Genomic DNA, 24,628 nt, shown 5'->3' with positions numbered 1-24,628 from the left:
ATTTTTAGCAAGCAGCCCTGGTGATTCTAATGCTTACAGACTGCATACTCCACTTTGGAAAAACTGTTATCAGATGATTACCAAAACTCCTTTCAACTATAAGGTACTGGTGAGAGACCACAGACCAGTGGTTCTCCAAGTGTGGTCCACTTTTTCAGGGGGTTTGCAAGGTCAAAACTGTTTTGACAGTTTCACAATGACACTGAAACATCATGTGTCCTTTTCATTGTGTTGACATTTGCACCAGTGGTGCAAAAGCATTGTTAAGTAGACTACTAGTGCTCTAGAATGAATCAGGGCGGAGGAACCAGATTCAGTACTAGCAGTCAATGTTCTTCACTGCCAAAATTCTCACAGAAAAAAAAAAAAAAAGGAAAGGAAAGGAAAGAAAGAAAGAAAGAAAGAAAGAAAGAAAGAAAGAAAAAATCCAGTTTAAAAATGTCTTTGATGAGGAGGTAAAAAACTAATTTTATTAAATCAACCCTTGGAACACATCTTTTTAAGATTAATGTATCATAAAATGGGAAGAACACATAAAGTAATTCTGCATACTGAAGTATGAGGTTGTCTTGAAGAAAGGCACTGTATGACTTGTAAGCTAAACTCTATTGCTTTTTTTCATGGAACACTGTTTTTCTTCAAATAATGACTGGCAGACAAACTGTGGTTATTCAACATGAGTACTTGGCAGACATTTTCTCAAAACGAATAAAGTGACCCTATCATTTCAAGAAAAACAACCAACGGTATTTCTTACCAGTGATAAAACTTGAGCTTTAAAATATACATATATTTTTGGAAAATTTGCATGCATCCCCAGAAGCTTACAGTTCCTAATACTTAAAGACTTTTCTGATGAGATCAGTGGCAATATTAGCAAATGTAATTTTTTGATATCATATAATGAAATGTATCAGTATCTAGGAGATCTGAAAAATTCAGTGAATCAGTATTTTCCAAAATACAATGCATCATATTATAATTCATGCTGTAAATTCCTATTACAAAACCCATTCAAAGAGCAGGATAGAACAAACATTTTAATATAACAGAACATAAAAATTCACAGATATGCTTTGAGATTCCATATTATAACTAAGCTTTAAGAAACTACCACATATCGAGTTATGTTATCATATCAAAGAAGATCACAAGTTATTTGAAAAGGCTATTAACGTAGTCCTCCCCTTTCAAATTATATATCTGAGTGAGGTTAGATTTTCTTTATATACTTCACCCAAGATAACTTATTCCAACAGTTTGAACGCTGATATGAGAATCCAGCTGTCTTCTATTAAGCCAAACATTTAAACACTGGCAAAAATGTAAGACAGTGAGTGCCATATCTTCTCACTCATTTTTTAAGAGTTATTTTTCAAAAAACACGATGGGTTATTTTTAAATGAATTAATAAACAATTTCTCATATGATAAATATTGGTAAGTACAAACCATGTAAACAAAAGCTCTCTGGCATCCTCAACAACAACAAAGACTAAATTGTGTGAGAACCACTGCATTTGACTAGGAAAAGGTACCCAGACCTAACAGTACAAGAATCACAATGTGAAAAAGTTTCAAAATATATACGGATGCCAAAGTCCCAGTCATGTGAGGGAGAGCCCCCTCACTGTATTTTTCTTTTAAAATTTTATTTTGTATAAACATATATTTTTATCCCCAGGGGTATAGGTCTGTGAATCACCAGGTTTACACACTTCACAGCACTCACCATAGCACATACCCTCCCCAGTGTCCATAACCCGACCCCCCCAAACCACCCTCCCCCGATCAACCCGCACTTTGTTTTGTGAGATTAAGAGTCACTTATGGTTTGTCTCCCTCCCAAGCCCATCTGTTTCATTTACTCTTCTCCTACCCCCTTAACCCCCCATGTTGCATCTCCTCTCCCTCATATCAGGGAGATCGTATGATACTTGTCTTTCTCCGATTGACTTATTTCGCTAAGCATGATACCCTCTAGTTCCATCCAAGTCGTTGAAAATGGCAAGATTTCATTTCTTTTGATGGCTGCATAGTATTCCATTGTGTATATATACCACATCCTCTTTATCCATTCGTCTGTTGATGGGCATCTAGGTTCTTTCCATAGTTTGGCTATTGTAGACATTGCTGCTATAAACATTCGGGTGCACATACCCCTTCGGATCACTACGTTTGTATCTTTAGGGTAAATACCCAGCAGTGCAATTGCTGGGTCATAGGGTAGTTAGTTCTATTTTCAACATTTTGAGGAACCTCCATGCTGTTTTGCAGAGTGTTTGCACCAGCTTGCATTCCCACCAACAGTGTAGGAGGGTTCCCCTTTCTCCGCATCCTCGCCAGCATCTGTCATTTCCGGACTTGTTAATTTTAGCCATTCTGACTGGTGTGAGGTGATATCTCATTGTGGTTTTGATTTGTATTTCCCTGATGCCGAGTGATATGGAGCACTTTTTCATGGGTCTGTTGGCCATCTGGATGTCGTCTTTGCAGAAATGTCTGTTCATGTCTTCTGCCCATTTCTTGATTGGATTCTTTGTTCTTTGGGTGTTGAGTTTGCTAAGTTCTTTATAGATTTTGGACACTAGCCCTTTATCTGATATGTCATTTGCAAATATCTTCTCCCATTCTGTCAGTTGTCTTTTGGTTTTGTTAACTGTTTCCTTTGCTGTGCAAAAGCTTTTGATCTTGATAAAATCCCAATAGTTCAGGGGCGCCTGGGTGGCTCAGTGGGGTAAGCCGTTGCCTTTGGCTCAGGTCATGATCTCAGGGTCCTGGGATCGAGTCCTGCATCGGGCTCTCTGCTCAGCAGGGAGCCTGCTTCCACCTCTCTCTCTGCCTGCCTCTCTGCCTACTTGTGAGCTCTGTCAAATAAATAAATAAAAATCTCTAAAAAGAAAAATCCCAATAGTTCATTTTTGCCCTTGCTTCCCTTGCCTTTGGCGATGTTCCTAGGAAGACGTTGCTGCGGCTGAAGTCGAAGAGGTTGCTGCCTGTGTTCTCCCCAAGGATTTTGATGGATTCCTTTCTCACATTGAGGTCCTTCATCCATTTTGAGTCTATTTTCGTGTGTGGTGTAAGGAAATGATCCAATTTCATTTTTCTGCATGTGGCTGTCCAATTTTCCCAATACCATTTATTGAAGAGGCTGTCTTTTTTCCATTGGACATTCTTTCCTGCTTTGTCAAAGATTAGTTGACCATAGAGTTGCGGGTCTATTTCTGGGCTCTCTATTCTGTTCCATTGATCTATGTGTCTGTTTTTGTGCCAGTACCATGCTGTCTTGATGATGACAGCTGTGTAATAGAGCTTGAAATCTGGAATTGTGATGCAACCAACTTTGGCTTTCTTTTTCAATATTCCTTTGGCTATTCAAGGTCTTTTCTGGTTCCATATAAATTTTAGGATTATTTGTTCCATTTCATTGAAAAAAATGGATGGTACTTTGATAGGAATTGCATTAAATGTGTAGATTGCTTTAGGTAGCATAGACATTATCACAATATTATTCTTCCAATCCAGGAGCATGGAACATTTTTCCATTTCTTTGTGTTTTCCTCAATTTCTTTCATGAGTACTTTATAGTTTTCTGTGTATAGATTCTTAGTCTCTTTGGTTAGGTTTATTCCTAGGTATCTTATAGTTTTGGGTGCAATTGTAAATGGGATGGACTCCTTAATTTCTCTTTCTTCTGTCTTGTTGGTGTAGAGAAATGCAACTGATTTCTGTGCAATGATTTTATATCCTGACACTTTACTGAATTCCTGTACAAGTTCTAACAGTTTTGGAGTGGAGTCTTTTGGGTTTTCCACATATAGTATCATATCATCTGTGAAGAGTGATGGTTTGACTTCTTCTTTGCCGATTTGGATGCCTTTAATTTCTTTTTGTTGTGTGATTGCTGAGGCTAGGACTTCCAGTACTATGTTGAATAGCAGTGGTGATAACGGACATCCCTGCCGTGTTCCTGACCTTAGCGGAAAAGCTTTCAGTTTTTCTCCACTGAGAATGATATTTGTGGTGGGTTTTTCATAGATGGCTTTGATAATATTGAGGTATGTGCCCTCTATCCCTACACTTTGAAGAGTTTTGATCAGGAAGGGATGCTGTACTTTGTCAAATGCTTTTGCAGCATCTATTGAGAGTATCATATGGTTTTTGTTCTTTCTTTGATTAATGTGTTGTATCGCATTGATTGATTTGCGGATGTTGAACCAACCTTGCAGCCCTGGAATAAATCCCACTTGGTCGTGGTGAATAATCCTTTTAATGTACTGTTGAATCCTATTGGCTAGTATTTTGGTGAGAATTTTTGCATCTGTGTTCATCAAGGATATTGGTCTGTAGTTCTCTTTTTTGATGGGATCCTTGTCTGGTTTTGGGATCAAGGTGATGCTGGCCTCATAAAATGAGTTTGGAAGTTTTCCTTCCATTTCTATTTTTTGGAACAGTTTCAGGAGAATAGGAATTAGTTCTTCCTTAAACGTTTGGTAGAATTCCCCCGGGAAGCCGTCTGGCCCTGGGCTTTTGTTTCTTTGGAGATTTTTGATGACTGTTTCAATCTCCTTACTGGTTATGGGTCTGTTCAGGCTTTCTATTTCTTCCTGGTTCAGTTGTGGTAGTTTACATGTCTCTAGGAATGCATCCATTTCTTCCAGACTGTCAAATTTGTTGGCGTAGAGTTGCTCATAGTATGTTCTTATAATTGTCTGTATTTCTTTGGTGTTAGTTGTGATCTCTCCTCTTTCATTCATGATTTTATTTATTTGGGTCCTTTCTCTTTTCTTTTTGATAAGTCTGGCCAGGGGTTTATCAATCTTATTAATTCTTTCAAAGAACCAGCTTCTAGTTTTGTTGATTTGTTCTACTTTTTGGTTTCTATTTCATTGATTTCTGCTCTGATCTTTAGGATTTCTCTTCTCCTGCTGGGTTTAGGGTTTCTTTCTTGTTCTTTCTCCAGCTCCTTTAGGTGTAGGGTTAGGTTGTGTACCTGAGACCTTTCTTGTTTCTTGAGAAAGGCTTGTACAGCTATATATTTTCCTCTCAGGACTGCCTTTGTTGTGTCCCACAGATTTTGAACCGTTGTGTTTTCATTATCATTTGTTTCCATGAATTTTTTCAGTTCTTCTTTATCTTCCTGGTTGACCCATTCATTCTTTAGAAGGATGCTGTTTAGTCTCCATGTATTTGGGTTCTTTCCAAATTTCCTCTTGTGATTGAGTTCTAGCTTCAGAGCATTGTGGTCTGAAAATATGCAGGGAATGACCCCAATCTTTTGATACCGGTTGAGACCTGATTTAGGACCGAGGATGTGATCTCTTCTGGAGAATGTTCCATGTGCACTAGAGAAGAATGTGTATTCTGTTGCTTTGGGATGAAATGTTCTGAATATATCTGTGATGTCCATCTGGTCCAGTGTGTCATTTAAGGCCTTTATTTCCTTGTTGATCTTTTGCTTGGATGATCTGTCCATTTCAGTGAGGGGAGTGTTAAAGTCCCCTACTATTATTGTATTATTGTCGATGTGTTTCTTTGTTATTAATTGGTTTATATAGTTGGCTGCTCCCACGTTAGGGGCATAGATATTTACAATTGTTAGATGTTCTTGTTGGACAGATCCTTTGAGTATGATATAGTGTCCTTCCTCATCTCTTATTATAGTCTTTGGCTTAAAATCGAATTGATCTGATATAAGGATTGCCACTCCTGCTTTCTTCTGATGTCCATTAGCATGGTAAATTGTTGTCCAACCCCTCACTTTAAATCTGGAGGTGTCTTCGGGTTTAAAATGAGTTTCTTGTAGGCAACATATAGATGGGTTTTGTTTTTTTATCCATTCTGATACCCTGTGTCTTTTGATTGGGGCATTTAGCCCATTAACATTCAGGGTAACTATTGAGAGATATGAATTTAGTGCCATTGTATTGCCTGTAAGGTGACTGTTATTGTATATTGTTTCTGTTCCTTTCTGATCTACTACTTTTAGGGTCTCTCTTTGCTTAGAGGACCCCTTTCAATATTTCCTGTAGAGCTGGTTTGGTGTTTGTAAATTCTTTCAGTTTTTGTTTGTCCTGGAAGCTTTTAATCTCTCCTTCTATTTTCAATGATAGCCTAGCTGGATATAGTATTCTTGGCTGCATGTTTTTCTCGTTTAGTGCTCTGAATATATCATGCCAGCTCTTTCTGGCCTGCCAGGTCTCTGTGGATAAGTCTGCTGCCAATCTAATATTTTTACCATTGTATGTTACAGACTTCTTCTCCTGGGCTGCTTTCAGGATTTTCTCTTTGTCACTAAGACTTGTAAGTTTTACTATTAGGTGACGGGGTGTTGACCTATTCTTATTGATGTTGAGGCGGGTTCTTTGAACCTCCTGGATTTTGATGCTTGTTCCCTTTGCCATATTGGGGACATTCTCTCCAATAATTCTCTCCAATATACCTTCTGCTCCCCTCTTTCTTCTTCTTCTGGAATCCCAATTATTCTAATGTTGTTTCGTCTTATGGTGTCACTTATCTCTCGAATTCTCCCCTCGTGGTCCAGTAGCTGTTTGTCCCTCTTTTGCTCAGCTTCTTTATTGTCTGTCATTTGGTCTTCTATATCGCTAATTCTTTCTTCTGCCTCATTTATCCTAGCAGTGAGAGCCTCCATTTTTGATTGCACCTCATTGATAGCTTTTTTTATTTCAACTTGGCTAGATTTTAGTTCTTTTATTTCTCCAGAAAGGGCTTTTATCTCTCCAGAGAGGGTTTCTCTAATATCTTCCATGCCTTTTTCGAGCCCGGCTAGAACCTTGAGAATCATCATTCTGAACTCTAAATCTGACATATTACCAATGCCTGTATTGATTAGGTCCCTAGCCTTTGGTACTGCCTCTTGTTCTTTTTTTTGTGGTGAATTTTTCCACCTTGTCATTTTGTCCAGATAAGAGTATATGAAGGAGCAAGTAAAATACTAAAAGGGTGGCAACAACCCCAGGAAAATATGCTTTAACCAAATCAGAAGAGATCCCAAATCGTGAGGGGGGAGAAAGGGGATAAAAAGAGGTTCAGAGAGAAGAAAGAAAAATGAAACAATTAAAAGAAGAAAACAAATAAAGAAAAAATATAAAAAGAAAAAATATATATATATTAGATAAGCTAGTTAAAAAACGTTAAAAAAGAAAAGGGTAAAAGTTAAAAAAATTTAGCAGAAGAAGAGAAAAAAATACTGATAAAGAAAAAAAAATTAAATTAACTGCAAGGCTGAAGAATCATCGGGAGAAAGCCATGAGTTCCGTGCTTTGCTTTCTCCTCCTCTGGAATTCCGCTGCTCTCCTTGGTATTGAAACTGCACTCCTTGGAAGGTGAACTCGGTCCTGGCTGGGTTTCTTATTGATCTTCTGGGGGAGGGGCCTGTTGTAGTGATTCTCAAGTGTCTTTGCCCCAGGCGGAGTTGCACCGCCCTTACCAGGGGCCGGGCTGAGTAATCCGCTCGGGTTTGCTTTCGGGAGCTTTTGTTTCCTGAGCGCTTTCCGTAGAGTTCCGGAGGACGGGAATGAAGATGGCGGCCTCCCAGTCTCCGGCCCGGAGGAGCCGAGAGCCCGGGGCCCCACTCCTCAGTGCGCCCTCAGAGAACAGCGCCCAATTACTCCCGTCACCCTGCCTCTGGCCGCACTCCGAGCTCACCGAGCCTGCGACAGGTTCAAGGTAACCCCGAGCTTAGAGCTCACTCCTCGGCTCTGTCTCTGTAGCCGGCTTCCCCGTTCTAATACCTGTAAGCTCTGCGACACTCAGATACCCCCGATCCTTCTGTGACCCTGCGGGACCTGAGGCCACGGTGACCCTGCGTGGGCTTCACCCCGGTTAAGCCTCTGGAGCGATGTCCCTCAGCGGAACAGACTTTTAAAAGTCCTGATTTTGTGCTCCGTTGCTCCGCCGCTTTCCGGGAGCCGGCCCCTCCCCCCGGGGTCTATCTTCCCGTCGCTTTGGATTCACTTCTCCGCTGGTCCTACCTTTCAGAAAGTGGTTGATTTTCTGTTTGTAGAATTGCTGTTCTTCTTCTCTTTGATCTCCCGTTGGATTTGTAGGTGTTTGCAATCTTTAGATAAGCTATCTAGCTGATCTCCCACTACCTGAAGTAGTCTCAGCCTGCTATTTCTCCACCATCTTGACTCCCCCCATTGTATTTAAGGAAAATGTTTGCCAGATGATTCTTATGCCAAGTTAAAAAACCACGAAAACTATTATTTGACGGGGACTGCCTTTGCAAAAGCTAGTCATTGCTGCCACCTACTGGCAAATTTGCTGTCATGTCTAAAAATAAAATCAAAATAACATGAAGACCAGAAACTCACAGAGACACAGAATTCTATCTAATTCTGTGAGGAACTCCAGAGAACATCTAGTCCACTCCCAGTTTATAGATAGAGACTTAAAACAACCATCCATAACTGCAATATACTGTGATAAATGCTAATGCCATGCTTTGGTTAAGTATAGGGCATGAAAAAGAAATAGAGGAGGAGGCACCTGTTCCAGATTTCTCTTCTGTCTATCCTGGCTTATCTCCAGGGAGTTAAATTTCCAGAAGAAATTACTTTTAAGGTGAAACCTGGAGAATGGGCAGGAATTAAAGGATGAGGGTGTTCCAATCAAAAGGGATGGCAAGTACCAAAGCTAAAAGGTAAAACAGACAATGATTTACTGAGTTCCAAGGAGAATAGCAGTGACCAACCTCAAGAGTTTCCTAAGTACCAGGTGCTCACAACAACCCTATGTTAACCTCTCAACTAGCCTCATAAAATAATGCTTATAGGAACTGTTTAGGGTTTATCATTTTTCTTTCCTTTAAAAGTTTCTGAAAAGCAGCCAGCTTTCCAAGGACTATTAATCTTTGGAAAAGCTTACCCAGAAGTACATAACCTGCTTTCCTTTATGCTTTAAAAAGGACTTACTCATAATTTCTTTAGAAAGCACCATAAGATACCTAGGAATATACCTAACCAAAGAGGGAAAGGATCTATACTCTGAAAACTATAGAACACTTATGAAAGAAATTGAGGAAGACACAAAGAAATGGAACATTCCATGCTCAAGGACTGAAGAACAAATATTGTTAAAATGTCTATGCTACGGGCACCTGGGTGGCTCAGTGGGTTAAGCCTCTGCCTTCGGCATAGGTCATGATCTCAGGGTCCTGGGATCATGCCCTGCATTGGGCTCTCTGCTCAGTGGGGAGCCTGCTTCCCGGGCCCCCCTCTGCCTACTTGTGATCTCCCTCTCTGTCAAATAAATAAATAAAATCCTTTTTTTTTTTTTGTCAGAGAGAGTGAGCACAGGCAGACAGAGTGGCAGGTAGAGGCAGAGGGAGAAGTGGGCTCCCCGCTGAGCAAGGAGCCCAATGTGGGACTCGATTCCATGACGCTGGGATCATGACCTGAGCTGAAGGCAGCTGCTTAACCAACTGAGCCACCCAGGCGTCCCATAAATAAAATCTTAAAAAAAAAAAAGTCTATGCTATGCAAAGCAATCTATACATTCAACAGAATCCCTATCAAAATACCGTCAACACTTTTCAACAGAGCTGGAACAAATAATCCTAAAATTTGTATGGAACCAGAAAAGACCCTGAATAGCCAGAGGAATGTTGAAAAAGGAAACCAAAGTTGGCAGCATCACAATTACAGACTTCAAGCTCTATTTCAAAGCTGTAACCATCAAGACAGTATAGTACTGGCACAAAAACAGACACCTAGATCAGTGGAAAAGAATAGAGAGCCCAGAAATTGACCCTCAACTCTGTGGTCAACTAATCTTCAACAAAGCAGGAAAGAATATCCAATGGAAAAAAGAGTATCTTCAAAAAATGGTGTTGGGAAAATTGGACAGCCACATGCAGAACAATGAAACCGGACCATTTTCTTATACCACACACAAAAATACGCTCAAAATGGATGAAAGATCTAAATGTGAGACAGAAATCCATCAAAATCCTAGAGGAGAGCACAGGCAACAATCTTTCTGAACCCTGCCGCACCAACTTCTTGCTAGACACATCTTCAAAGGCAAGGGAAACAAAAGCAAAAATGAATTATTGGGATTTCATCAAGATAAAAAGGTTCTGCAGGGGCGCATGGGTGGCTCAGTCGTTAAGCTTCTGCCTTTGGCTCAGGTCACGATCCTGGTCCTGGGATTGAGCCCCACGTTGGGCTCCTTGCTCAGTAGGAGCCTGCTTCTCCCTCTCCTCCCTGCTTGTGCTCTCTTACTATCTTACTATCTCTGTCTCTGTCTCTCTCTCAAATTAAATAAATAAAATGTTAAAAAAAAAACCCAAAAATAAAGGCTTTGCACAGCAGAGAAAATAGTCAACAAATAAAAGATAATCTACAAAATGGGAGAAGATTTTTGCAAATGTCTTATCAGATAAAGGGCTAGTATCCAAGATCTATAAAGAACTTATCAAACTCAACACCAAAAGAACAAATAATCCAATCAAGAAATGGGCAGAAAACATGAACAGACATTTCTCCAAAGAACATATCCAAATGGCCAACAGACACATGAAAAAATGGTCAACTTCATTCAGCATTAAAAACCACAATGAGATACCACCTCACACCAGTCAGAATGGCTAAAATTAACAAGCCAGGAAAGCACAGACGTTGGTGAGAATGAGGAGAAAGGGGAACCCTCCTACACTGTTTATGGGAAGGCAAGCCGGTGCAGCCACTCTGGAAAACAGCATGGAGGTTCCTCAAAAAGTTGAAAAATAGAGCTACCCTATGACCCAGCAACTGCACTACTAGGTATTTATCCCAGAGATATGAATGTAGTGATCCAAAGAGGCACCTGCACCCCAATGTTTATAGCAGCAATGTCCACAATAGCCAAACTATGGAAGGAGCCCAGATGTCCATTGACAGATGAATGGATAAAGATGCGGTATATATACACAATGGAATATTACTCAGCTAGCCCAAAAAAAAAAAAAAACAAAACCAAAAAACAATCAATCAATCAATCAATCAATCTTGGGGCACCTGGCTGTCAGTTAAGCATCTGCCTTCAGCTCAGGTCATGATCCCAGGGTCCTGGGATCGAGCCCCACATCGGGCTCCCTGCTCAGTGGGGAGCCTGCTTTTCCCTCTCCTGCTCCCCCTGTTTGTGCTCTCTGTCAAATAAATAACTAAATAAATAAAATCTTAAAAAAAAATCTTGCCACTTGCAGCGACATGGAAGGGAACTAGAATGTATTATGCTAAGTGAAATAAGTCAATCAGAGAAAGACAATTATCACATGATTTCACTCAAAGGTGGAATTTAAGAAACGAAAATAGAGGAGCATAGGGAAAGAGATGGAAAAATATAACAAGACGAAATCAGAGAGGGAGACAAACCATAAGAGACCCTTAATCATAGGAAATAAACTGAGGGTTGCTAGAGGGGAGGGACGTCATGGGATGGGGTAACAGCCTGATGGACATTGGGGGGCACAGGATATAATGAGCACTGGATGTTATATAAAACTGATGAATTACTAACCTCCATCTCTGAAGCTAATATTATACTATATGTTAATTAATTGAATTGAAACTAAAAAAGAAAAACAGAAAACCTGAAAGAAATGGAATGGCTTTATAAGGTCCTTGGGATAAATTGGGGAGAAATAAAGAGCTTTTAAATTGAAGAAAACTGTAAATTATGTTTTAATTACAAATATAGTAATAAAAACTTCACAACTCTGCTTTCCCTTTTCCTATTCTACTTTAAGAACCTAACTTCACCCAGAGGCACAAAAATTACAGCAAGAAGATCAGGAGGTCTGAAATCAGATGTGCATCTGAACACTGGCTTCACCACATATTAAGTGTGACAACTGATAAAATTAACTTTGAATTTCTGCATATACAAAATGGGGTTGATATCTTCCTTAGCGGATTGTCGTGAAGAATAGATGAGAACACATTATATGTAGAACATTTAGCAGATGTAGGCTCCTTGCTTATTTCTCCTGTCCTTCCATGTCTATCAGTTCAAAGGGGTTTGCCTTACTTTCTTTGATGCTGCTTCTGCAGGGCTGCCTCTGATAACTGTCCCTGAAGGATCAGTCGTCTTTGCTTGTCAATATCTCCTTCCATTCGAGCAAAAGCATGAGAGCCGATGAAAGAGAGGTCAACTCCCAAGCCTTCAGCTTCCTCTTCTTGGTTGTCTATAACAAAAATACTATCAACAGAGAGCTTATGACAAAACCTGACAGTAAATGCTACAGATTGTGAATGCTGCAACAGGGATGACTGTGACATAATAAAAAAAACTGGGGTTGAGGCTATTTTTTTGAGAATCAAACTGAAATCAGATTTAGGCATTTGAATAACTGAAGTAATGCAAGAAACCTCCTGTCCTTGTGTGACCGAAGTTTTAGGAATACATGAAATCAAATCAAGATGACCTGGGTATAACCTTAGGAAGGAAAGAGCAGAATGTAAGGATATGCAAAAAGACAGAATTAGTTACACTGCATGTAGGTTTAAAGAAGGGTTACAGCACTGCATCTAACAGAAGAGAAATACAAAGAACAAATGTTTGGGGTCATTTATCCCTACTAAAGAAGGGAGCACATGATAAATTGATTCAAAAACTGGAGTCCTTTTGTCAGGTAATTCTCAAAGTCAGATGACTGGACCAGGGCTGTAGGGTACGATCCACATTCACTAAGATATATCTTCACTCTAATTTAGCATCCTCGTTTTCTATACCTGTCATGCCTACATAATCATCTGGCTCATATGAGTTCTAGTTTTCACTACAAATTAATAGATCAACTTTCTAATTTATTCAGATGATCATTTTATGTTTGGTTAGAAGTCAGTACTTTGGGAATGGGTCATCTGTCTCTTAGTGTGTTCCCCACTTTACTGGCTTTGTTAAAATAAAAAAACTTTGTTTTTGTTTTTTTAAAGAAAGGAAAAAAATGCCTTGGTCCCTGGGGAGCTTCCCAAGGCAATGCCACTACTTGAAATCCAGTCAGGTGAGCCATCCAGCTGGGACTTCCTCACAGCTACTTCACTGCTCCTCCAACTATGACAGGCCAACAGCTGAGAAGAGTTTGTTTTTATGAAAAAATACCCATGAACAAATCAAATAAAGCTGATTTTACATCTATTTTAACAGACTGAATATTCTGACAACATTTATGAATACTAGGGCTTACATCTATGAGGCAATCAAGCCCTCTTTAAACATGGTGGACACAAGGAACTCCTTTGGCTAATGAGTTAGCCTAATCTGCTTCAAAGCATTACGCTCTCAAACCAGGTTTGCAGTTATTGCTCCTTGTCATACAAAATGCATTTATGCATTTAGGAAAAACTATATTCTGCAGGGTGGTCATGATCATGAGAATTTCCAAATAACTCTGGACATAACCTAAAGTATGCGGGTAGCCCTCCAGGAAAGCATGGCTCAGACATTTCCTGATGGTACACCATTTACAATTTCCTCCATTTGATTTAAGGCTGTGTATTGGTCTTAAACTTAATGTCACACCCACAGATAGCTCCCCAAAGGTAGATTGGACTTTTCCCTTATTGGTGGTGTTTTATCAGACCTGTGTTAAAAGCAGATGAGCAGCCTTCTATAGATTTTAACTTGATGCTCATTTAAAAGTGTTCACAGTAGGAATATCATAGTAATTCCTAAGCTGCTGAATTTTCAGATCAATTTCTAGCACTGAAGCTTGGGAGGCATTGTCTCCACACAAGGGAGTTATGACCTTAACTATGTACCCATGAAGATCATATAGCACAGATTCAGAAGGGTTCCCATCCTACCATGTTCTACCATTGCTTCAATCTACATGAGAATATAATCTAAAGAAACAAAACAATTGGTAATGGTACTCCTGTTTTAGTATTTAATGTTAGGTCTGGTTTTTGAAGGATAATGTTAAAGCTGCTGAGAATCTTAGCTGACTATTGACTATGTACTTGATTGCTATCTCAACAGGGTCCTGCATACAACTATGAACTTCATGAGGGTGCAAATGTTGTTATATCCACCTCTGAATCTCTACTCCTAAGAGACTTGATTCTTTGTGTGTGTATGGGGGGGTAGGTGTATAATATATGTATTTTTAACTTAAAAGACTAAATTTTAACAAGAATAAGACTATAAAAACATCTAAGTGGGGCCTGAACTTAATGTCACACCACAGAGAGCTCCCCAAAGGTAGACTGAACTTTCTCCATAATTACTGCTGGTGTTTTATCAGTCCTTGATAAAAGAGGGAAATTAAGAAAAGCAGAACTCACCTTCCGGGGCACCAGGTTTTTCACATATTCTAATCTGTCGTTCAGGTACCACAGGCTCCCCTTCTGCATTTCCAATATCTGCAGGTAGGTATGGCAATGATCGGTATTCCTCCTTTAGTGACCTTGGGAAGTACAGAGGTAGCAGCTTTTGGTAAGTAGCCTGTGTCAGAAAAGCAAGACATTCTGTGAAAAACAATGAAATAACGAAGCACACGAGCTTGGTGCTGTTTCAGACACTGGGAAGACAGCCTCCATCAAGAATAAAAACCTTACTACTTCTAAGCTCAACTAGATGCTATCTGGGACCCTCAAGCAGTTCTTACGTTAAAGGTCAGGGTATTGTCAGATGGTCAAGTTAAATGTAACTCCCATCCAACTTCAAGTCACTGAACCAATGAATGCGTAAGTCCTCCTACTCCTGTCCTATGGTCATTTAACCCTCCCTTGGAGTATCTTATTTATTTTTTACAATGATTTCAAGTTTATCACCTCCCATGGGAAGCATTTAACCTTGTGCAGGCTGCAGTTATGCGGTCCTATCCATTCCATACCTTCAGTAATGCACTTATCATAATTGCCATAACTTATCTGAATGGTCTGTCCCCAACAACAGACAATGGATTCCTTGAGGACAATGACCCTCACTTGTTCAACTGGTGTATTAACAGAATCTAGTGTAATAAACTTGGAAGCTACAGATACTCAGCAAAAGATCACTGAATGAATAGGTAAACCAGGTGAAACAAGAAGAGATAGCAAACAAGAAATGTGCCTCATTTCAGCAATTTCAAAAGTATTTATAATCATGTATATCGCTATTAATACCATGAATGGATATTTTGCGTGTCAACTCATTCATCACTGTACTCCTGTGATATAAGTACTACTAATACTCCTATTTTATCAAAGCACAGAGAGATTAAGTAACTTGCCCAAGGACACAAAACAGCAAAAATAATACAAGCTGAACTGGATAGAGCACACTAAAACTAAATAAAATTTAAAAAGGGTTAAAAGAAAAAGAACTCGTTTTCTAAAATGGCTCTAAATTAAACTGAAACATACTAAACCTAACTACACACAACAAAACAAAACATAAACCTCACAACTTATTCAATGCTAGTCACTAGGCTGGGCTGTCATGATTCCAGGTAAGGTAGACCCAAGGCTTTCCCAGCATAGCAATTTTCCAGTTACACTGCCCAGGCACCCAGTACTTGGGTTATAAGGTGATCCCTTGAGAGATTTCAAGAGCTAATACAGGGAGCAAAGCAAAATAACACCTTGTAAGATTTCATGAAATGAAAACAGTTTAGCAGTAAAAACATGACTAAATGCTCTTTCTTAACTTGTTTTTAGTCTCTAATATGTGTTCTTTTCAACAAAGGATGGTAAGGCCCACTGCCAAATACATACACAGATACCTAGAATTTGCCTGCTGGCAATTCAGTAAATAGACAATGATGAGGCAAAGGCAAACAAATAAAAATGAGATTAAAACAATGCAACATAATTAGCAAAATACCTCTTCTAGTTCAGAGACAGCAAATACTACTTTTTCAATGGTCTCTCCATGAATTTCTAGGAATCTCCTTACAGTGCCTAAGGAAAGGAATAGAAAAAAATTATTCAATAAATAAGAAATAACCTGTGTGAAGAAAACTCAAACTCTTCAAAGTTTTATTTTTATAATGGATCACTCCTCATTTTTGTCAGCTCTCTGCTCAATGATACATCAGTGAAGCCTGCCCAGAGTACTGTATCTAAAACTCCTCTGACTTGCTTTCCTCCAGAGCAAATATTATAGACATTTTGTGGAGTTTCTTGCTTATTTTAGATCTTCTCTGCCCTCCCTGCCCCATCTGCTAGAATGAAAGTACCCCGCCAGCAAGAGCTTTATTTACTGCTTTATTGCCAGCTTTTAGAACAGTGCCTGGCCATAGAAGATGCTGATTCCAGACAAGTCTTCCTTATCCAGTGTATTTTTATTCCTTGGGGCCTATCTGACCATTCATTTAGTTATAGTATTCAGGGAACTACTCAGAATTGCAACCCTGTCAAAATCCCACTGACCAAAGGTGAATTCTTTTTTTTCTTAATTTCTATGTTATCCTGGTTCTTCCCTATCAATTTCCTATTAATGAAACCTAATGGCTTTTCCTCAGTCCTTACCTCACTAGAGATTTCTCTAGATTTAGTTTTATGTGTCCATGCCCTACCTTTTAAAAATGTTGTCCTCCACATTTATTTTCTTGATATATATATATCAAGAAATATATATATTACAAATATATGATAAATATATATTATGAATATATAATAAATAAATAAATAAATTCTCTTTAGCTCACCACTTTGCTGGCTTAGCACCAACGTAAATACTGACATTCTCAAAGCTTTATATTCTGTTTTCTGAATAAAACAGCTAAATTTGGGGCACCTGGGTGGCTCAGTGGCTTAAGCCGCTGCCTTCGGCTCAGGTCATGATCTCAGGGTCCTGGGATCGAGCCCCGCACCGTGCTCTCTCCTCAGCAGGGAACCTGCTTCCCTTCCTCTCTCTCTGCCTGCCTCTCTGCCTACTTGTGATCTCTGTCTGTCAAATAAATTAAAAAAAAAAAAAATCTTAAAACAAACAAACAAACAAAAAAAGCCAGCTAAATTCCCTACTGCCTTCTGGGCATATCTGCCCAGATAACCCAGAAACCTTGAACTCCAGAGATCCGAAATTGACCCCCGTCTTTCCCCCGAAAATGTGCTCCTCTACCTATATATTTTATAACATAGCAACTTCAAATCACTCATCCAAGCTCAAATCCTGCTTTTTTTTAACACTTTTTTCACCTCTCCCTTCATTCTGCATTTTCAATGAGTTATCATGTCCTTTAAATTCTGCTGCTATTTCTAATATCCATTCCTTCCATCTTCCAGCTGTTCTTAGGATATTAATGCTCAAGAAGCCTTCAGCAATAAGCTCTTGTTTTCTTGTTTCTCTTTTCCAGGTCTATATATTCACTGTTGCCTGAGTTATCTTCCTTCCCTTGTCACCCTCCTTACTAAATAATTCTGAGGCTCTGAACCGCTTCTAGGTTAGGATCTAAGTCCCCAGCATTGTTTGCCACACTTAGACTTCAACTGGCCAGCCATCCGACCCTGCCCTTTAGTCCTATTTCCCATCATTCCTCCCACAGACCTTACTTTCAGCAAATTGGCTTCTTTGCTGTACTCAGAACATTCCACTTAACTTTCATGCTACCCTGCCTCTTCTTGCATGGTTACCTTTGACTAGAATACCATTCATTCACCATGACCTATTAGTGAACTCCTCCTTATTTTCAAGACCCAGTCCAAGGCCATCCAGTTTGTACAGAACTCCAACCTTCCTCGTGTTCCTCCTATAACCCGAAAGGCCCTCCATTTGTGAACTTCTCATTCCATATTATAGCTAGACTGTGAGCTTTCTGAAGGCCAAGTATATCTTACATTAATATTACCAGAACCTAGCACATCTTAAGATATGGCAAACAATCATTCAAAAATAACGAGTAGCTCAAGTAACATTTTATGGGTCTGGTTATCTACATATTGCCTACCTTGTTCACTACTGTATCTTGAGAATCTAAGACCCATTTGTTGAAGGATTAAACTATTTAGAATTCTCCCTCTGTTAGGTAACAAATTTATTTTTCATTTCTCTCTCTATTCTGCTTTAACAATTTTCTAAAAATGTATTTTCAAAATGGGACTTTCTTTTATTTTGACATCAAGTTGTTTTGATTTTTAAGATTTTATTTAGATGGGGTGCCTGGGTGGCTCAGTGGGTTAAGCCTCTGCCTTCGGCTCAGGGTCCTGATCTTAGGGTCCTGGGATCTAGCCCCGCATCAGGCTCTCTGCTCAGCAAGGAGCCTGCTTCCCCCTCTCTCTGCCTGCCTCTCTGCCTACTTGTGATCTCTGTCTGTCAAATAAATAAATAAATAAATCCTAAAAAAAAAAAAAAAAAAAGATTTTATTTAGAGATAAAAGGGTGCACGCATGTGCGAGTAGGGGGAGGAGCAGAGAAAGAGTTGGACAAGCAGACTCTGCACTGGGTACAGAGCAGGATGTGGGGCCCAATCCCACGACCCTGAGCAGGATGTGGGACCTAATCCCATGACCATTAAGTCAGATGCTTAAGCAACTGAGCCATCTAGGCACCCTGACACCAAGTTTTAATTAATGTTCACATATAGTGGTTTCCCAGCATATAATAGTAGGATTTCCACTAGGAAGACAAAATACAATACCAGACAGTAACCAAACTGAATTCCCTCAGCAGGATTCATTAAGAAAAGTAATTCTGCACAAAGGAGAAAAGAGTGATGTCATAGCTATAGGATTTTAGTACCGACTGCCAATTCAAATGGTTTCTCTCAGAGTTTCACCTGTACCCTATTCTTTGCAACCAACCAGGATGTCATGTACCTAACTTTTAGTGAAAGCCCTTTAACTGGGGAGAATGACACCTGGGACATTAAAATTCCCGACATGGAACCGCAATAAGAATGAGAGCATCATCTTTTTTCTCACCACTGTATTCTCATCTATATAGTAGAGGGCCTCCCATACCATACAATCACTCAAAATTTTGCTGAATTAATAAATAACCTGATAAATTTATTTCAATGAAGAGGTTTCTACAGGCTTCTAATGAAGAACTGAACTGTACATGAACCAAGAAAAAAAAAAAAAAAGACAGTCTTGATAGATTATCCCGAGGATATTACTTAGGTTTCAAATGAAATAAATTTTGGTAATAGTTTAATAAGTAGGAAAGAGTTAGGTACTAAGTACTTAGACGTACATTTATTAGATTTGTTGTTGGCCCACATATGCTGCAATTGATTTCCTAAATGCTCAGAAAGTACTGTTTATATGTGTGTATTTTTTTTAATGAGATGCTGCAGTTTTGCTATTAGATTTAAGGTACAATAAGTCAAATAGGCCTTATAAAATATAAGTTGACTTGTCCATCTTTACATTTTCCATTTCATTTGTGCTAATTCAATTCTTAGATATTGCTTCATCAAAGTCCCTTACGGCCACTGTTGATTTTCACCTGCTCTTACTATAAGTACTGCTCAAAGTTGACACCTCTAGGGTAAATTGAGTGATTTATCAAGTGATTTAGCTGGGGCCACAGAGCTGGTGAGACTGGCAGAACTGGGATCAAAAACCAGTCTTCTGGACTCCCTTTTCAGAGCCTTTTCTATAAAATGTCATTGCCTCTTTAAATTCTGACCTATATGATTATTTTAATAAGAAAGAGAGACATTAGCTCAATGTATGGGATGATGGGGCAAGGACTAAGGAATCAGAGAACGTCAAGACTGCCAAGAGCTTTGTCAGAAAGAATTATAAAAAAGCAGGAACTTTGGTTTGGTAAGGCACCATTCAGAATACATGCAGAGTAGTGATAACCTGGTTTCCTACTGAAGTAGTTCTAACCTCAAGCACAACTGAATTATCTAGCACAACAGACAAGTTACAAGACTTGGGGTGTCAGGAGTCTGCATAACCTTGAGAACATGATAAATTTCTGAGCCTCTTTACTTATAAAATGGACATCTAAAACACAGGGCTATTGAGGCAACAAAATGGAACTTCTTTATGCCTTCTTAAAATACATATTTCTTAAGCAAGTATCACATGTAAAGCACTCTTGACATATGGAAGCACTGGAAATGCATAAAAGAAAAAATTTCTGCTCCTCAAGAAGCTCCGGCTAATATATACAAACCGTAATTACAAAATATGTAAATTTACTACAAAATCCTTGAGCTGCAGTGGATTAAAGTCTCTGCTTTCGGCTCAGGTCATGATCCCAGGGTCCTGGGATCAAGTCCCGCATCGGGCTCTCTGCTCAGCGAGGAGCCTGCTTTCCTTCCTCTCTCTCTGCCTGCCTCTCTGCCTACTTGTGATCTCTGTCTGTCAAATAAAATAAATAAAAAAAAAAAAAAAGAAAAAAGAAAATCCTTGTAAGATCTTAAGTCTTAAAAGTAGCTTATTATTAAATAAGATTACTTATGTCCTCACCCTAAATTCTATGCTATAGAATTACAGGCTAATAATAATTTTATATATTGGAATATGTTTGTAATTTTTTGGTGGATACAAAACTTTCAGCTCCTCCTCTTTAAATTCTAGAGATAGAAATGGGTCTTAAAGATCATCTGGGGTAGTTTTGCTCCTCAATGAGGAGTACCTGCAACAGATGGTCATTTAGCTTCTGCACGAACATTCCCAGTGATAAGAAGTTCACTTAAAATACCTTTCCATCACACAGTCCCATCTCAAGTGGGACGAAGTCTCCTTCCTTGTGACACAGTCTTAGACCTGCCTTCTACCATTGAAAGTCTTATCTAAAATCCTTAAAAGAATCTATGAGCTTCCTGAAATTGCACACAAATTCCCTCTATATGTACATTCCTCTGGGAAAAGGTTCCACTTTCTTCCATCAGATGCTCAATGTAATCTACGATGGCTCCCAAAATGGTTCAGAACCACTGCTCTAAAAATGCAGCACAGAATAAATTTACAGTGAGACTCCTTTAGATACTCGAGATGAGAACCATATATGCAAAAACAATGCATGGTCTCTTTAGGACAAATACCACTAAGGTTTCAAATTGTTTGCTCTCCAGCTTGGGTCTCATTAGATAGGACACCCAGAACTAGATACAAATATCTAGATGTGGTCTGAACCTGCAAATAATACAGTGAGATCATTTTCTCTTGAGCTGAATATCCTGTTTTTGTAACACATATGACATTCTGTCTCATTATAATTGAGCCCAGTCTTTACTTTACCTCAATGCAAGGATTTATACTCAAAGAGCGCCTGTGACAGCTGTTGTTTCAACTGCAAAGTGCTATATAAAGATATTATGATATCTGTTTTGACTTCATTGTTATAGCCTGCTATGATTATTCTGAATATTGATTCAAACACTCAATGCATTTGGCAAAGCTCTTGACTTGGTTTCATTTACCAATTTAATAGGCAAGTCTGTAAGCCTTTTTAGAGAAAAGCTGGAGAAAACATCACCCTGAGAAAGTAAATTGAGCTCAGCAACTTATTAATACAAAGTTCCCTCCAGGGTGCCATGATCCAGTCATCAAGAGATCTCCTTTAGCTATCACTATGTAATAGCTATTAAAAAAATCCACAAGACTCAATGTATGCACAGCATCCCTATCCTACTTACAAAGTGCTCAGTCAGTGTGTGCACAGCATCTCCAGTGTTACTTACGAAGCGCTATGTGTGTGGCATCCTCTAAAGGGTAACCTCGTTTTGCAGAATTGATGGCACAGAATCCCACAGAAGACATTGATTGCTCTCTGAAGTCAAACAGAAAACACAAACCACCAACAGTCATAATACATACATATGTAATTAATTTAAAAATGCAGCTCAACCTCTCTTTCCCTACCCTCTTAATAAATCTAGTATAACAGTTAAGCCAGCTACACTTTTTAATAATTATATCAATATTATAACTGTACCATCTGGGGGAAATATATTCAAAGTAAAGACTGAGTAAAATGGGAATAAGTTAAATTCTTTAGTCACCCAAATCCACTCCTTTTATCCCATTTGTGTGTGAAGATAATTAATTTTATCTTCTGAGTCCTCTTATATGATTTAAACCCCTCAAAATTGACTTCCATGGCTAGGTTTCATTCTGAAACCGGGGCCTTTAACAATGTATGGTATGCTGCTTCCAGGAAGTGAATTAGCCGTACTTGGCCAACTGAAGCACGTTTCTGTAGCAGCTGTACAGGGAACTCTCAGCGGCTGTGCGATAGCGGCTCTTGTATTTAGGTCCCACTGTATGAATGATGAACCGGGCAGCTAGATTAAATCCTTTTGTCAGTTTTGCTTCACCTGTCCGGCAACCTGGGAAGAATGGAGCATACATAAGTCATGGAGGTGTTAGAAAAAAGAAAGTCAACAACAGTAGGCATAAAACAGAAAAGTAATAAGAATTTTGAGAAATTTCAATTAAAAATACGGACAGAACACAAACATTTATCTCTGCTCCCAAAATGACAGTGAAGCAATATAGTTAAGTATAAAAAACAGAGACAAAGAGAATGGGAGAGGATATGAAGTTGACAGGTATCATCAAAATTCTGGAAGGCAGAAAGGGGCCTAGAAATAACTGATTTCGCAAGCAAAGAAACCTAACTGCTCATAGAAACAGTATCACCAATACAAAGCAAGCTGGTTGCACTGAAAGGCTGTGTTGGATTCGGGAGAGACTGCTCTGATTCAACTCTTCAGTCTACCACCTTCCTGCTGGGCTACCTGGAAAGATGCTTCACCTCTCCATGCCTCGTTTGCCTATTTAATGGGAATACTACTAGTACTTACTTCACAGGCCTAAATAAGTCAATACAAGCAAAGTTCAAAATGCATTATCTATTATTCTTATTGTTATTACTGCAGAACACTAGAAAGGCTCAAAAATTGGAGGCCTATGTACTTCTAAAAGCTATGATGTGAAGTGGGACTAAAAAGAGGCTGAGTTAAGTCTGTATAGAAACAGTCAAATCTGCAACAACCTTTCCCCAGCCAGCACAGCAAGGTAATGATTTATCACCATAGCAGTTGGAAGGTTTACTCTTTGGAGATGCTGAACTAGAGTTTCTGGACTCCAGAACCCCAGGCATGGCTGTAATACTTTAGTTAAAGTATTACACTCAACAGTGACGGCTCTAGCCCTCTGCTCCTAACTGGCTTCTAAAACATAGATGCCCACACTTAGACCTCTGAAGAATTCCTTTCCAGGAAACTATGGGGACCCAAACTAAAGGACTCACAGATTCTGACAACTAAGGGAGGTTCCCCAACAAAACAACAGGGCTCCTGCTCATCCTCTGCTTCTAGATCAAGCAGTAATTCTCTAGTTACTGCTCTAGTAAGAGCAGTAATTCTTGCCCATTCACACAAAGGTTCCCTTCACTTTCTCAGTTCCTCCCTCATAAATACAATTGACGCACTGACACTCGAGGATCACCAGGAAGCGAGCAAAGCCTCTGACCATAGGGTGTCAAGGCAATGCTCAAAAAAGAGAGAAAGCAACTCCCAAAATCATAATTACTACTGTCTGAGAGGTAAGAGAAGATATAGTACCTCTGAAACAAAATCAGAATGTTGTAAGAAAGAAATATTCAGAGACAGGAAAAAGTGCTTATATAATTTATAGCCAAGTGAAAAACATGATAGTAGGAACAATAAGTTCAATAGATGGGTTAAAGCTAAAGTTGAGGAAATCTTTCAGAAAATAACAAGCTGGACAATAAAAAATAAGACAAGAATGGGGTGCTTAAGTGGCTCAGTGGGTTAAGCCTCTGCCTTCAGCTCAGGTCATGATCTCAGGGTCCTAGGATCTAGCCCCCCATCGGGCTCTCTGCTCAGCAGGGAGCCTGCTCCTCCCCCCGCCTGCCTCCCTCCCTACTTGTTATCTCTCTCTCTCTGTCAAATAAATAAATAAAATCTCTTAAAAAAAAAAGACAAGAAAATTGGAAGATTAAGCAAGGAGGTACAATATCCAATAGATTTCTTTAAAGAGAGAACAGAGAATACAAAGGGAAGGAAATTAGGTAAGAAATAAAACAAGAAATTTTCTAGAACTGAAAGATAAGTTTCTAGACCAAGTAGCCCACAGAATACCCAAATCACACCAAGGTACCTCACTGTGAAATTGAGAACACCCGAAATAAGATGAGATCATAAAGTTTCCGGTGGGGAAGGGAGGGGATTAGTGACACACACAGACTTAGGAATAAGAACAGCATCTGATTTTTCAGAAGCAATAATAAAAATTGGAGCAATACCTCCAAAAACTTGGAAAATGATTACCAACTCAGAATTTCATTTCCAACCAAACTTCCAATCAAGTATGAAGGTAGAAGATCTCAGCAATTTTGCCCCCATTCATCCTCAGAAATCTCCTGGTAGATATACTCACAAAGATTAAGGAGTACATCACAGAAGAGAAAGGCATGAGATCTAGAAAATGAGTGGATCAAACCACTAAATAGAGAAAAGGATTTCCCAGGATGTTAACTGTACAACAGGCATAGAGAACAGTCTGGAGAGGAAACAGGACAGGGGATTCCAGGAGGGACGTTACCAAGAAAAAGATGGAGCTGAAAGATAAAGTTTTTGACTTTATTGAGAGGTTTACAGTTATTATTTAAAGGTCTGGGATTGAATCAATAAGTTAATTAGAAAATTAAGCAAATTAACTTAAAGGAACTTAAGAAAATTAAATTAGAGGAAAATAGTTGTACAA

General features: G+C 39.1%; 1 protein-coding gene across 3 annotated transcripts in view; it reads right to left on the bottom strand.

Annotated features, from left to right (window-relative positions):
- The window catches only part of GDAP2 (ganglioside induced differentiation associated protein 2), a 71,294-nt gene that overhangs the window by 27,043 nt on the left and 19,623 nt on the right, over positions 1 to 24,628 (bottom strand). For all 3 annotated transcript variants that reach the window (XM_032881325.1, XM_032881324.1, XM_032881326.1), the window contains 5 exons: positions 22,071 to 22,224; positions 21,577 to 21,665; positions 15,816 to 15,892; positions 14,291 to 14,450; positions 12,033 to 12,189 (listed from right to left, as the gene is read on the bottom strand). In XM_032881325.1, the coding sequence (XP_032737216.1) occupies positions 12,033 to 12,189; positions 14,291 to 14,450; positions 15,816 to 15,892; positions 21,577 to 21,665; positions 22,071 to 22,224 (637 nt within the window). The remainder of the gene's footprint in view (positions 1 to 12,032; positions 12,190 to 14,290; positions 14,451 to 15,815; positions 15,893 to 21,576; positions 21,666 to 22,070; positions 22,225 to 24,628) is intronic.

This window comes from Lontra canadensis, unplaced genomic scaffold (genome assembly GCF_010015895.1).
Source record: "Lontra canadensis isolate GAN:19392208 unplaced genomic scaffold, GSC_riverotter_1.0 scaffold75, whole genome shotgun sequence".
NCBI lineage: Eukaryota > Metazoa > Chordata > Mammalia > Carnivora > Mustelidae > Lontra > Lontra canadensis.
Note: the sequence above shows the minus strand (reverse complement) of the source record. Positions and strands in the feature narration are given on the sequence as shown.